Source organism: Sceloporus undulatus, chromosome 1 (genome assembly GCF_019175285.1).
Source record: "Sceloporus undulatus isolate JIND9_A2432 ecotype Alabama chromosome 1, SceUnd_v1.1, whole genome shotgun sequence".
In the NCBI taxonomy this organism is placed as follows: Eukaryota; Metazoa; Chordata; class Lepidosauria; order Squamata; family Phrynosomatidae; genus Sceloporus; species Sceloporus undulatus.
Window position 1 is genome coordinate 336,551,898 of NC_056522.1, and position 15,989 is coordinate 336,567,886.

General features: G+C 39.7%; 1 protein-coding gene across 3 annotated transcripts in view; it reads left to right on the top strand.

Annotated features, from left to right (window-relative positions):
* Positions 1-15,989, top strand: part of MIPOL1 (mirror-image polydactyly 1) — a 234,362-nt gene that overhangs the window by 68,558 nt on the left and 149,815 nt on the right. For all 3 annotated transcript variants that reach the window (XM_042438916.1, XM_042438906.1, XM_042438897.1), the window contains exon 8: positions 11,671-11,778. In XM_042438916.1, coding sequence (XP_042294850.1) covers positions 11,671-11,778 — 108 coding nt within the window. The remainder of the gene's footprint in view (positions 1-11,670; positions 11,779-15,989) is intronic.

A 15,989-nucleotide genomic window follows, 5' to 3' on the forward strand; every position in this document is an offset into this window, starting at 1 on the left:
ACTGTGACTCGAAGCAGCTTTATTTTGGCTGTCTGTAACAGGCCTACCTTTCTTCATCTTATTCATAAACTCATACAGTATTTATTAGGAGTGAACCAAATACACTAAATTCTCTCTGAGTCCTTGACAGTTCTGACTGGATTACAGTTGAAAGAACAAGGAGCATAAAAGAACAAGAAGTTTGGTGGTTGTTGCTTAACACCTTCCGACTGGCAAAACATTGGGACTGTTTTCATGTTTCATTCCTTTCAGTCAAAATATTTTTCTTGCTAATAATATAAAATTTTATCAGAATGCACATGTCCCTCAGATCTGAGCCAAAACTTTCTTTTCGTTCTTCAAAATCTAGGTTTTTAAAATGACCAGACATTGGCCTAATAATCAGTTCAATATTCTTGTTGATTGTTTGCCAAAACTCCAGAGCAAAAAACATCTCATTTTTGAAATCAGGGATGAGAATCTTCAATTTTGAGTCAAGATATAGTTAAATGAACACATCTAGACTGTCATTTTAGATTTTAAATGTAAAAGAAAAGGATAAAATCAATTTAGATAAATATAAGTGCTTCCAAACATCTGCTGTTCAAAGTACATAACTCACATTGACACCAAAGGTTGGTTTGTGTTTTGACTGGAAGAGTTTGATATTATTTTTGTCTGCAGAGGAAGGAGTTGTGTAGCATCCAAGTGGTGAGATATTTGCCTCTCAAGCAATCAGAAAGAAATTGGGACAAGGGAGAGACTGTTTTTTTAAAACAAAAATCACTGTGAAAACCGCTTGCTTTCCTTTAGGAATCTTTACGTTGGGAACTATCCTCATGTGTAGATCTTTCAAAAGAAAATAAAGAAAAGGAGAACAGAATAATAAAACAAGTTTGAAATCTGTTAAACTGTCTTTGTCTGGGGGCATGTAGAAGTTGCTTTTTGACATGTCTGTTGAGTTTCAGTTTGATAGAAGGGTAGGATACACATTTTAAAAATAAATGGAGTAATATATATATTTGTTTATTACACTTTTGGACTGCCAAATAAATGAAAAGTCTCTGGATGGGTGCAAAATATTCTTTAGAAAAATATGAACAATTCAAACTAGCAATGATAAAAGTCAGTTTTGAAATCAGTGGATTGAATCTGCCTCCATTTTACTTTAGTAATCATCTCACTAGTAAATATCACTTGTTTCTTTTGCTAATGGGCTGATGGGCTAATGGGTCTTATTCTCTCAGATCCTGCTAGATTAAATAGGTTGTGTTGGACTTGCATGCAAGCTATTAGAAACATACAGCCCTTCCCCTGTATTCCTAGCTGTGCCTTTACAGGAGAGCTGCCAGTGGGGGAACTGTGTCTGCAGCATTGGAATCCTGTGCTCAGAACAGTGCACAGAGGATGGGGACAGAAAGAAGCTGATGGGACATGGATTGGCTGCAAGTGTACATAAAATTTGCAGTATATTTCAATGATATCTGAATTATTTAAACTTCTGAAATTTCCCTAGAGTGCTATGGCAGATGTTTATATAAAGGAGGAAGAGAGCCAGCATGCTGTGGTGGTTCAAGTGTTTGACTAAGCATGTATCCAAACTGCAGAAATAAAGACCACTTTAAATGCCATGACTCAATAACAATAGCAAGTACATTTCTATATCACGTATCAGTGGACTTAAGCACTCCCTAAACAATGTGTAAACCAACTGCCCCCAACAAGCAGGGTACTAATTTTAGTGATCTTGGAAGGATGCTAGGCTGAGTCAACCCTGAGTCCCTGGCTGGGATTGAACTCACAACCATGTGGTTTGTGAGCGAACAGTTGCAGTACAGGCATTTAACCACTGTGCCACCAGGGCTCAATGCTATGGAATTTTGGGATCTGTAGTTTTGTGAGCTATTTAGCCTTACCTGTCAGAGAGTTCTGGCGCTACAACAAACTCCTTTTCAAATCCCAAAATTCCATAGCGCTAAGCCATGGAAATTAAAGTGGTGTTAAGCTGCTTTATTTCTGCAATGTGACAGCAGCTGTAGACTTGGGGAAACCGTGTTTCAAAATCTCTTTCAGCCATGGAAATCCACTGGGTGGAACATGTGGCCTTGGAGAATGGTGGAGTCTCCTTCCTTGAAGGTTTTTAAACAGAGGCTGGATGGCCATCTCTCAAGGGATGCTTTGATTGTGAGTTCCTGAATGGCAGGGCATTGGACTGAATGGACCCTGAAATCTTTTCTAACTCTGACTCTATGACCTTGGGCAAATCACACACTGGCTTTCTGCGGAAAGCAATGGCAAATGTCCTCTGAGAAAATACTGTTCACCTTAGGGTTGCCATAAGTTGGAAACAATTTGAAGGCATTCAACAACAACTTGGTACATATCAACCTACCTTTATATCCAGTGGCCTCAGGGGCAGCTGGTGGCTTCCAAGTCAGTAGAGTAGTAAATCCAGTTTGAGACCACTTCAATTGCCCCAGCTAAATGCTAGGGAGTATTGGGAATTGTAGGGGCACCAGAGCTCTCTGACAGGAAAGGCTAAATGTCTCACAAAACTATAGTTCCTAGAATTTCCTAACATTGAGCCAGGGCAGTTAAAGCAGTCTCATACTGGATTATTTATGCAGTGTGTTTTGGACCTATATCTGATTTGATCTGTACAGGAACTATCCAAGTTGCTGATGCTATTTTTGGGACTGGTGCTTTGGCAGCCATTAACTGCCACTGGGAGGGAAGAATCATTCAGCTCTCCAGATGTTGTTGGTCTCCAATTCCTAGCATCCCTCAATCTTGTACCAGCTAGAGCTGCTAGAAGTTGCTGTCCAAAAACATGTAGAGAGCTACATGAAGCCCCCACTCCTGCTTGATACTGTCAGTTCATTTCACTCAATTTTGACTGCTCTGATCTCTATGATCTTAAGCAGGGAATTTACAGATATTTTCTACCATGTGTATGTGATCGGTCACCAGCATTTCTTTTTATTTATTAATATTTTAAGCACTTTTAATATTCTTTGTATATATGTTTTTAAATATACTTAGAGCAAACACAACAAATAATATGACTTCCTACACTCTAGTTCCTGAGTGCATCTGTTATTTTATTCTGTATCTGTAAATTTATTCCATTTTTGTTGTTGTTCCTATTATTATATTCTTTGTTTCCTTTTTGATGTTTTGAGTCACCAACATTTCTGACCTCAACTATATTCAGGAAACATGAAGACAGTCTCCACCAACCTTGTAAATCGGACCAGTAAGTGAGCAAAACTGCTTCTTTGCTAAGTGTTTTCAGCAGCCTTATGTTTACCCTAGGTTTGGAAAAAGAGGAACCCAGAACCTGAGGGCTTGCTTCTGCAAGGGACAACATCTAAGAGACTATCATCACGAGTCAGAGCTTAATCCATTGTTGCCTTACCTCTGTTTAGTTCAAAGTAGGTTGCCTGAATGACCATGCCATCAAGAATGTGGCAAATATTCCTTGGGAGCTCAAAGTATAATGAAACTGAAGTTCCAATTAAGAAACTGTATTAAGCATTTAAGATAAGGGGAAAATTAACAAGCAGGTAGAATTGAAGACCACCAGCGAGACATATAAAGAACACACGAGGGTCACCCTGATGTTTGATGGTAGATGACTTACCATAGGAATGTAGTTCCACCTTTTTCTCTGTGGAGTGGGAGTACAGATAGACAAGAGGCAAAGTAATCCTCCAACTAGATATGACCCCGACCCAGGGTGGTTTGTCAAATCCAACACGTAGGCATGGAGATCAGCTTTTAACACATTTTCAATATGTGGAAGTAGAATTAAAAGGTGATAAATGTAGAGATATTTCTCTTCCTTTCCTGTTAGACAAAAAGTGTGTATTTGATGGATGTTTTGGATCTGACAAGTCTGCCACTGGGCAATGGAGTTGCTAGTCTATTGATAGGTACAGGTCCTGTGTAATACTTCACAATTATTTTCTCCTTTAAGAATTGGTTGGGATACACACACATGCACACTTACATATATAAGGGCATTTTGAAGCTTCAGACAGTATTTCAGACTAGGCTGTTGGGGATCTCAGAAAGAAGTGCTGAAAGTGACTAACAAAACAAGAAGATTTGAATGTTATGGCAAAACATTTTTGGCCTCTGTCAAAAAGCCAAAAATTTAGGGCAGCTGATGAAGGCAGAAGCTGAAACATCTTGCCATGATATTCAGAATATTTGTTTTGTTAGCCATTCTATGAAATAAGAACTCACACATATATAATCACAAGTTTTCAGGAATTTTGTGTGTTCATTTGCTTTGAACCTCATAATTGCAGAGATTAGTAAAATTTGTATGCCAGCAGTGTGGACTAGCTACTGTAAAGTTTAGGTGGATTGTTTGTTGGTGATATACTTAAGAAATTCACAGAATATTATGAAGAGTCTCATTCCCAACATCTCTGAACTCACAACTATTAATTAACTTCATTCTCTCTGAAATCTTTTTAATCCCTTTAAAGATATCTAAGGCCCAAAACAGATGGGCCTTTGAGGTACCCTCATCACGTGTGAGGGTTGCCTGGTGGGCGGCGCAGCTGCGATGTCATCGCAACACTGCAAAGAGGAGTCGCTTCTGGGTGCTCCTTTTTCGCTCTACAGGAGCGTCGCACAATTTGGTTGCTGTAGCGCTCCTGCGGAGCAAAGAGAGGCGCCGAGGAGACACCTTTTTCTGGCAGTGTGTACCCCGCCTAAGGGTCCAAACAGACAGGCCAAAATAAAGCTGCTTTGGATCACTTTGGAGGTGTGCTATTTAAATGAAACATGTGTCCTAAGAGGCCGGAAGCCATACCAAAGCCACGCACCAGTCCTAAGGACTGGAGCGCAGCTTTGGTGCAGCTTCTGGCATCTTAAGATGTGTGTGTCATTTAAACAGCATACCTCCAAATTGACCCGAAGCAGCTTTATTTTGGCCTGTCTCTTAGGGCCCTAAGGCTGCATTCACACTGCAGAAATAATCTAGTTTGATACTACTTTGATGGTCATGGGTCAGTGCTATGGAATTCTGGGTATTGTAGTTTTGTGAGCCTTCTCTTTCAGAGAGCTCTGGTGCCACAACAAACTGCAAATCCCAGATTTCCTAGCATTGAGCCATGGCAGTTAAAGCGGTGTCAAACTGAATTATTTCTGCAGTGCAGATGCAGCCTAAGCTAGCGGCCATAATCACATCCTATCGCAGCAAATTCTTTGAGTTAATTATGCACTGTGGGAAGATGTATTTTGTGCTGACCTTCCTTTGTCTTGAGACAATATCAATTAATTTCATTGGACAAAATTCTGGTTCTGGGTTGATATGATGATATTGAACTTTCCTGCTGTTTCATAGACATAATAGTTAAAGAAATCATGGTATCTTTGCCAAAGCCAGACAGACAAGGAGACAAAAAGAAAAGTGTTAGGGAGGGGAGCATGCAGATCATGATTCTCAGTCTTAGGGATCATTATTTATTGGACCAAATGTGCTATACTGAATCAAGCTTCAGTATTTTAAAAGTGAGAAAGTGATAATTATCCCTGTCAACCTCTCCACACTTCTATATTGTTATATGTATATAACATATCGTCCCCTAGAAAGTGGTCTTGGTTGGTGGAGTGAAATGATAAACGTTCAGCTGTTTCCAAAGTACTTCTCTTTCACTCTGGCCAGGGTAGGAACCAAGAGAACAGTTTTCCCTTTTTATTTTTTGCAGAGGCTCTTTTTTAAAAACATTTTCTGTCTGATTGGTTTCAACATAAGGGAAAATACTTACCTGGATTGGGGCAGCCTCAGAGCTGGTCGTACCAGGGCCGCAGCAACCACATGCCATGGCCCCGATTTGCCCTGAAAAGATCTACTCCTATTTGAACCGGTAAAGGGCTGCCTTTGGCAGGCCCGCTGCAGCCCCACGGTGACTTCTGGATGTGCCAGCAGCATGCAGTGTGTAAATGCCACACCCCCATCTTGAAGCCGCCCCCATGTAATCTGCCAGGGCGGCTTCCAGATGTCTTGGGGGCATGTGGCGTGTATAGGAGGTTTTACCAGGTCACCTGTTTTGGTCCTTAGTCTTCTCTCTCTTTCCTGAATCATCATCAGCCCTGTTACCAGATCCTAGTGAAATGGGGGGATTATTTCTTTTGATGTATTTAGGCAGATGGGATAAGGAACGCTTAACCTAGCCTTCTTGCTTCTAGCCAGAGGGTGTATGCAGAGCAGAGAGTGAGCCCTGATGCCACAATGATTGTGAGAGAAGGGGAAAGCTAACTATGTAACTAACATAGGACTTTATCACACTTCCTCCTATGTTTCAAATTGTCACACTCCCTAGAGGCATTCCTCATTTTTTGCCCTTCTGGAAGAGCTACCTACCTGATTCTTTCCAAAGAAGCTTCATCCTTCCTGATAAGTCAAAGTGTAGATACACAGACCTCAAGCTGTTGCCCTTTCTCCTCCAGCAAGGCAATAGTTTGCACATATTGCAGGTATAGCAGTACATCATCACTGAAGTTGATCATCCTATATATGTAGCAGCATAACTGTCCAGCCTTTCCCCTTAAAGTCCTCCACAAAGTGCCCACAAAAATGGCTGTTTTCCTCTTCCTGTTCCTCACCTCCAAAGACTGAGACCGCAGCTATATAGAACTAGTGATTCAGCAGAAGCCTCACCCTTCAGACCAGTGATTGCCAAACGTTGCTCCTCTGGGAGTTTTGGACTTCATTTCCCAGAATCCACAGCCACCTTGTCAACAGTCGGGAATTCTGGGAGCTGAAGTCCAAAACATCTGAAGGACCAAAGTTTGGGAACTACTGCCTTAGACCTTGTGCTCAGTGGGAGCAAACAACCCAAAAAAACACTCACACAAACCTCCAAATAGCACTGCTAAACAATCAGTGCTGACTCCCCAAAACACAAGCACACCTTATCCTCCTTTTTCTCTTGAGTAGAAGGAATAGAAAGTTGTTTCTGGATTTGGCATTACATAATGATTATAAAATAAATGGCTTAATGGAACTATTTATGTTAAGTACTTGCAATCTTTTGTCATTTGTTGTGAGGCTTCATTTCCTACTTATGACAACCCAATGGTAACCCAATCACAAGGGTTTCTGGGGCTGAGATTGTCGGTTTCCATGGCTGAGCAGGGAATCAGACCCTGATCTCCAGAGTCATAGTCCAGTGCTCAAACCATTCTGCCACACTTCATATTACCGTATATACTCAACTATAAATTGAGAAATTTACACCCAAAAATTGAGCCTAAAATCCTGGGTCGACATATACAGGTCAGTACACTAATACTGGTTAGAAAGGTCCTGAAACAAGTACTGTGGTGATGCCCCACTCTTTGTGCCTCAAGGCAGATAGGTGTGTGTGTGAAAGAGGTTCCCAGTCCAGTTCTTCCCATCAAAGAAACACCCCATTTAGCTTCATTTCTTTCCATTCCCAGTCTGGTTTGAAAGCCTTCTCTTCCCATCAAATAAACACCCCATTTTACTCCACTTCCTTTCCTTCCCAATCCGATGTTAAAACCTCTCCTCCAGCACCAGGGAAGTGGTGGATGATGGTTGGGAGAGGTTCAGAGAAGGAGAAGGAGGAAGTGGTGTTTCCCCCTTTTCCCCTTTCCATCCTTTCCTATATTTGTTATAGCCCCCTACGTTTTACCTTCAACTTATCCACAGGTCATATCAAAATCCATGATTTTGACCCTGAAACTTTCCCTTGACTTATACATGAGGTTGACTTGTACACAAGTATATACGGTACTTCATAGGATTGCTATCTAACAAATCCTGAAGCTTAAAAATGTAGAAATAGTAACATTCATGGCCAGAATCATGTTCAGGACTCATGCCTGTGGACCTGTGGTAATTAAAATTGGGCAGTTCCATAATGTCTGTATCTAGTAAGGGGCTGCTGTTAGGTTACTATGTAGGGGAGTCAGCAAAGTAACCAATGTGCATCTGGACCAATGCATAACAGGATCTGATGTGTATTCTCCTTGTACATCAGGACACCAGCTAGGGAGAGCTGTTGTGCATCGGGACACCCTTGTAGCTGTTCTGTTGTACATCTTTGCAGTTCACTAACAGGGTTTCCTAGTACCTCTGCTATGTAGCTAAGTGTACATCAGATTACATAATGCAGACTGTGACAGAGGATTCTGGTTCATAGTAATAACTTTGGTAAAAGTACTTTTGTTACTCAAACAATTGATTCAGGGGTGCTGAACATGCTACCATTTCAGTGTTGATAGACTGCAAGTCCCTTCCACCTTGGCCAACAGAACTTATTTAGTGAAGGATGATTGGAGTTTCAGTCCAACAAATCAGGAAGACAACACATTCTCAGAATTAGCTGGTTTCTGGCAATTCAGAGGTGGAGGCAGGAACCACCTGGGTTCCTTGAAAGAGCTACTTTGGTGGGAAGAAATCCACATAAACAAACAGTGCCAACCGTCCCACTAAAAAGAATATGATATGCTTGTGCAGTTTCTTTTGACACAATGAGAAATGCTATGTGACAGTGTTGATACTTCCATGTGAAAGTATTGTTAAACACATTTATTCATGGGTTTTGTTTTCTAGTCATGCCTATCCTATAAGGATGACTCTCATGAATATTTGCATTAACAAGTTTGCAAAATTGTCACTTCAGGAAGCAATCACTTTGGATGATACTAAATTAGTTCATATTTCTGTTACAGGCCTAAGCTTATAGGCTTTTACTTATGGACAGTTGCTCTTTTTGCTTACAGACAGCTGATTTAACAGACCACTTCCATCAATGAAAGAGGTGGGTTTTTTTTGGGGGGGGGGGTTTTGCAGATTTTTCACTTCCCTGCAGATCCTTTAAAATCTATTCTGGAGACTATGTAGAGAGGTATTCTTCAGACCAGTGCAGGAAGTAATGTTCTGTTCTCTTTATACACACTCTCCCTTGGCAAACTTATCAGTTCTTTTGGTCTCTCCTACCATCTGTATGCCGATGATACCCAGCTGTACCTTTCCACCCCTAATCTTTCACCAGAGCTAGAGCAGCAAGTGTCATCCTGTTTAACAGCTGTCTCCCACTGGATGCACCATCGGCGTCTGAAGCTCAATATGTCCAAGACTGAGCTTCTTGTTTTCCCTCCTAAGCCCACCCTTCACTATTCCTTTTCTATTTCCGTCAATAACATCTCTATCCAGCCGGTCCAGGAAGCCTGCAGTCTCGGTTTCATCTTCGACTCCTCTTTGTCATTTATCCCCCAGATCCAGACTACAGCCAAAGTCTGTAGATTTTTTCTCTATAATATCGCCAAAATCCGTCCATATCTCTCAGCTTCTACCGCAAAAACACTGGTCCATGCCCTAGTGGTCTCACGACTAGGCTACTGTAACCTCCTTTTGCCAGGGCTTCCTCTCTCTCACCTCCACCCATTAATTTCTGTTCAGCATTCAGCTGCACGCATTATTTCACTCACTCACCGTTATGATCATGTCTCCCCTCTGTTGTCCTCCCTTCACTGGTTCCCTCTTCCTTTCCGCATCAGGTACAAACTTTTGCTACTCACCTTTAAAGCCCTGCATGGGTTGGCCTCTCTTTATTTAACCGATCTTCTCTCTCCCTATATTCCTACTCGCACTCTCTGCTCTGGTAGCCAAAGTCTCCTCTCTCAACCCAGGATCTTCTCTGCCCCATCCCGGATCCGTCCCTTCTCTCTTGCTGCCCCTCATTCCTGAAACCTTCTTCCTCTGCATGCACAGCTCATCACTTCCCTAACCAGCTTTAAGGCTGAGCTGAAAACCATATTATTTAGGGAAGCGTTCTCAGGGAATTTGTGATTGTCATCTGGCTGTCTGATAATGTTTGATGTGATCTGATCTGCTTTTATATGTGATGTTTTTAATTTGTCTTTTCTTTTCTACATGGTAATTTTATCTATTTCCCTATTTAATTGTTATTATCTTAGAGCGTACGCCTCGGGCAGGCTTTTATATACTCCTTAATTTTACCGATTTTGTACAGCACTGTGTATAATTACAGCACTCTAAAAATAAAGTTTAATAATAATAATAATAATAATAATAATAATAATAATAATAATGTTAGGAGCTGTACAGGATAGGTGCTTGCCTGCCACCCAGACTATGCTGAGCAGAGGCTTAGGGATTGCTTCCACTGTTGAAATTAAGGGCTGCATCCAGTGTGTGATAAATAAAATATATAATTGTTCCAATTCAGTTCACTGTTCAGTCTGTTCAAGTTACACTGATTTAGTTGGACATAAGAATTTACAACTGCAGATTGGAGCCTAGCCAGCCTGCACATCTGGAGGTTGCTTATGTGAATAAATATTTCAATATGAAAAATATATTTTAGTTTCCACAAAAACCTGGCCTCGCTCATTGGTATTCTATTTTGGGTCTCTTCAAAAGTTGCTTACAGTGCAACTCGATTATTATTGCACTTTATTTGCTGGTAAAAGAAGTTTTGCTCCTACAAAAATGAAAACAGTTAAAATCTAGATGTGTATGTAACAGTGTCCATGAAATCACCTATCATCTTTTGTCTAAAAAATTGGGTTGTACTGCAAAATGGATTCTCCATATGTGTCTGGCACATTTCCAGAAATGTGTCATTTACTTGACAGCTTTCACACAGCTGAGTGACCAAAAGTTAAGCTTGTGCATTATTGCCAGTGACTAACAAGCGCTGACATACCGCTGTACAAATAAATTTACAGTGTTAATCTCATATAATGTTATGCTTTCATAGACTCTCTTCTCTCATTTTAATTTTTGTGATTTCTCTCTGTCCTATGTTGAACTTTTTATGTCTGTTTGGTCTTAAATTTTTCTATTTTATTAGGACTATTTCCCCTACAATCGCTTTTTCCTTAAACAAAAATACCTGGGCACTATCCTTCATAGCCTTTTTGAAAACTGACCATCAGAATATATACAACATCTTGGCCTACATTTTGGTTTTTTAATTATTTGAAACATGTTTCCTGTCACACACAAAAATAATGATTCTGTTCATCAGTACTAAACTTATTGGTGCAAACACATGCTGTTCATAGTTGTAGCCCTAAATGATAGGGTATAGTTTGTACAGTGAGTATAATCTGTTTTGTTTGATCTTGTTTTGAAACCCAGTGCACAATACTGTGCCTCCATCTTCCAGTTCAACGTGATACAGTCAAGTATACTTGTCTGTATGGGCACTTCTCCGTAACTAATCAAATTCATTTTCACTCTGACTTGGAAGATGATTTTTCCATAGATAATTCATGTGTCATTGTTCTGATATTTTTATATTCTTCTTTTTAATATTACATTTGCATTTTTGTCTTTGAATAATTGTAGCACAAGATAATAAGCTCTATGTTTATCATGCAGCTTGGCTCATAGGATATTTAACTCCAAAATTTGATTCAATGCAATAGTCTTCTATTTCTTACATATGTATACTGTATGTATGTGTCACTCAGACTTGTGTGAAAAATAGAATACTCTTGCACTGATTCAAATTTTGGAGTTAAATATATATACATACACATGCACTTACCACACACACACACATATGCACAGAGTAGTTTTATTTACATTAATTCATTTGGCTGCTGGAGGGGGGGGGGGCAATCCAGAGATGTCCAGTTCCTTTACTTAATGGGATTCTTTCCTCGTTGCAGTGCAAACGGCTGGAGCAGGAGCTTCATCATATGAAAGAGCAGAACCAGACTTCTGCAAACAACACGAGACATCTGACTGCTGAAAACAATCAAGAACGTGCTCTGAAGGTAAATCTCCATTCCTTCTTGCAGGCAAATTAAGGTTGTAAGCCCTGGGTGCCAGCTTTCTGTGCTGCATATATCAGTTGTGTACATTTCAGCAGAATGGAGCGGCGCTGTTTGCCAACAACCTCTTCTTTAAACACAGATACAGCACCCTTCTGTTATGGTATTATTTTGTGGTGTGTGTGTGAGAGAGAGAGCACAACAAGATAAAAACAACAAATTTCTCCAAATTGCCTGGCTCTGTTATGGTAACCGACATTAAGTTCATATGGATTCCCTTTCGTCCATATTGTCATTCCACAATATTGGGGGACATTGTCTTGTTTGCCCAATGCTGACTGTACAAAATGATTTTTTAGGGGGAAAAGGAGTGTTTGTTTGATATGCTTTAGATAGTGTGTGATGTATTAATAAGATTGTTGACCTATCCTAGTAGTGACCACACAGTTGATACTGATGTTTGCAAAAGGGTACCTTATGAGTTCTCGTCCCAGTTCACGATGGAAAAAAGTCTTGTTGAATAAGATAAAAGGGAGAGGATGGATAAATAGAAAGGGGACTTGAGAAGGCCCACCTCACCCCTTGCTTATGACCATCCAGAAGCTGAAAAAGAACTTCCCTCTTAAAAAAGCATTTGATTTATAATCTGTTATTTTTAATCTTGCTCTAATTTTATTTTCTGAATATTTTGAAATATTGATTGCTACTTTTATTATCTGCTGCTGTTTTAATTCTTTAAGGTGTTCATTTACTGTTGTCTTTAACTGTAAAGTAGATACTGTTTATTTTTCTGTTTTTTATTCATTGGCCACCTTGAACTCATAGGGGGATATACATATTAAACAAATAATAAATGAGAAGTTTTATATTTTGATTCTAGAAAGGCACTGGATTACTTTGCTATCTCCTTTTAGGAAGAAATAGCAGATTATCAGTACAATCCTGGGCATTCCTACTCATAGGTCATATTGAGTTCAGTAGAGCTTACTCAAAGGTAACTGTTTCTATGATTGCAGCCTGAAAAAATACTTTTTAAAAAAATCCACTGTTTTCCTGTTTACCCTAATGATAAGAGGGGGAACATACATTTTCACTTTTTCCATTGTTTCTTGTTAACCTCTTTTATGTTTTGGGACACAAAAATTCCACTGTTGTTATATGCTGTTTTTAAAGATATATCTGCAAAAGCTTATGCAGCTGTGTTCAGGCTTACTCTTCACATACAGCCATTATCATTACAACTTACACAAGGCAACAAAGATAAATTTTTGGCTTTTTGGCTGGTTGTCATGGGAATACTTAAAAAGCTCTTAGATGAGAGGAAATTTTAGACAGCAGTCAAATAAAATGCTGTTGATGCCCAATTGTCCCATATCATTGTTGCTTTTGTTACTGATTACAACATCAAGAGCAGCTTTTAGCATTATGGCCACACAATGACAAACTTTCAGTGTGGCACTGCCCTAAGTACCTGTGCCTAATGTACCTGCTTAGAACACTATAAGTAGAGTAATAGTTCTCAGTCAGTGTTGTTACATTTAGTTGTTATAATGTTATTTTACCACCAAACACATTGCATGGCAGGCCCTACCGTTAGGCAAAGGGAGGAAGCTACTTTTGCCAGGAGCTTGGAGGGTGTCATGAACAGCAAGTTGTTATACATTTATCTTTAGCTATTTTTGTATGTTTACTGACAAGGCAGGGAGAAGTGGTTGTATCATTATATGCATCAGGCATCAAAACTGGCCTTTGCACTTCTTTACTGTAGCACCAGTCTTAAGAAAGAGAAAAAAATGCATCTCTTTCTACATATTTGATTCTACATTCATTCAAACTTTGGAGCATCCTCAGTATACCAGTCCACAATTTTTCTCCTAAGCAAAATGTCCAGTTTGCAGTACAGAATGTTTGTCTCTGCAGTTTTAAAATAAATATAAAAGCTAAACTGTTGAATAATAAATACAAAACAAATGTTCCAAAATTGTTGCTTTATGGTGGAGGAGCCCACTCATTTTGATCTATATGTAGCCTTAAGAAAAAATTGATAAATGGTTTGAGAGTTCGCAGTCATAAATGTCTGGACTTTGATTCTAAATACCTCCTAAGAAGGCCTTAAGAGTATACACATGCAGAAATTCTTCACACACACACACCCCTGATCAAACAGCCATTTGGGGAGCATCATGAAATCTGGCTCCAATGTCTTCACTAATAGATGGCAACAGATGTCAATTTTACTAAATTAATTAAAATCAGCAACACTGCATTGTTAATCTCCCTAGCATTCCTTCCACTTTGCAAAAGCAATTCCATTCTTTGGAATTCATCCACTTCAGTTCTCCAACACCATTAAATATGTGCAAAGTAAGGGGCCCTTTGGAGCAGAGAACCCTGCAAACATAGTTACACTGCAGTCTTTAATCAAAACCTCACTCTAAATTGAGTCAGTCATTGTTAGGAGCCATTTGCAAGGCAGCTACCTCCTTCTTCTCTAGCAACCTACATCATTGTAATGACTCTAAGTAGGATTATACAGGATCAGTTTCAATTGGTGAGTACTGTTGATATGCAGAAGCTATTGGGGCAAGTAGAGAAGACAACTTGTCCTCTCAATCCATGTCCTTCTTGGCTGGTTGTCCAGGAAGGATATGCAATTAGCCTTCAAATACAAAATACAGTATCATTAATGCATCTCTCAAGTTTTCCATTTTGTTTAAAAGAAATGGTGGTACAACCACTTCTTTAAAAGACCTCCCTGAACCCTCTTGACTTTAGCAGCTATAGACTGGTATTAAATCTCCCTTTTTGAGACAAAGTGATCGAGAGAGCAGTTGCCTTCCAACTCCAGTCTTGGATGTTACAAATTATTTAGATCCATTTCAAACCAGCTTCAGAGCAGGAGACAGAGTTGAGATTGCTATGACCACAGCAGTCTCAACTCTGTATCCTGCTCTGAAGCTTGTTTTAAACAGGTATTCACAGTTTGGGGGTGCTTCTGGATCCATTGATCCAAATGACAGCTCAGATAGATGGGATGACCAGGAGTGTTTACTATCAGCTTCAGCTAATATGCCAGCTGCACCCCTACCTAGAGCTGTAAGACCTACAGATGGCAGTGCACGTGCTGGTAACCTCAAGGTTGGACCTCAGTTAGTTCAAAACATGGCAGTCAGATTGATTACTGGGAAATCCAGGAGCGATCGCATTACACCAATCTTGAAATCACTCTACTGGCTGCCAGTCAGTTTCCAGGTTACTGACAGAATCACCTCTTCCCACATAATCTGACCCACATAATCTGACCCATATGCTCAGGTCCCCTAAGGATGGACATTTACTCCAGCCAGCCAGGACTAGATTGGCCACTGTCAGCCAGAGGAGCTTTCCTTAAACCACCTCTAGACTGTGGAATAACCTGCCAGAACAGATTTGACAGCTGAATATGCTGTCTGAAATTAAAACAGCATTAAAGACCAGTCTCTTCCTTCAAGCTTATCCTGATAATTTTTAAATTGTTGGTTATTGCCTTTAAATCTCAATATGATTTGGTGTGAATTTCAGATGTGGAATTTTAAATGTGGATTTTTAAAAAATATGTGTACATTTTATTTGTCTTTTTAAATTGATGTGTGTTTTAACAAGTGTTTTAACTGATGTTGTTTGTTAATTGTTGTTGTCCACTGCCTCAATTCATGGGGAGAGGTGGGTAAGAAATTGTTATTGTTGTTGTTATTATTATTATTATTATTATTATTATTATTATTAGGCTTTGGTTGCCCTCTGCACTATGGCCTGCCAAATGAGCATTTTTGGGACCTTGGCCAGTATTTGTAGATACACATAATAGGTATTTCAACACAAACTGCTTAGATTTCTTTTTTTAAAAAAAATCAACTCTACACCCTACAGCATTTGAGAAATAAAACTGGCCAAGCAACAGCAGAGTGAGGTCAAGAAGGTAATGTTATTAATTAGGAGCAACACACAAGCTAGAAGATGATGCAGCAGTTTCCTTTGCCCTGAGCCCACTGGGAAGGGCAAGATTCTATTCCTGCCTCTCCTTTTCCCCTTCTGAGTCAAACTATCTTTGTCCTTTGAACTCAGTTTGCAGCAACTGAAGGAAGCTGAGGACAAAGGGAAAATGTTGGAGGACAGAAAGAAACAAGATGGCTGAAATGATAGAGGATTAATCAGGACCATCCCTGCCAAATAGG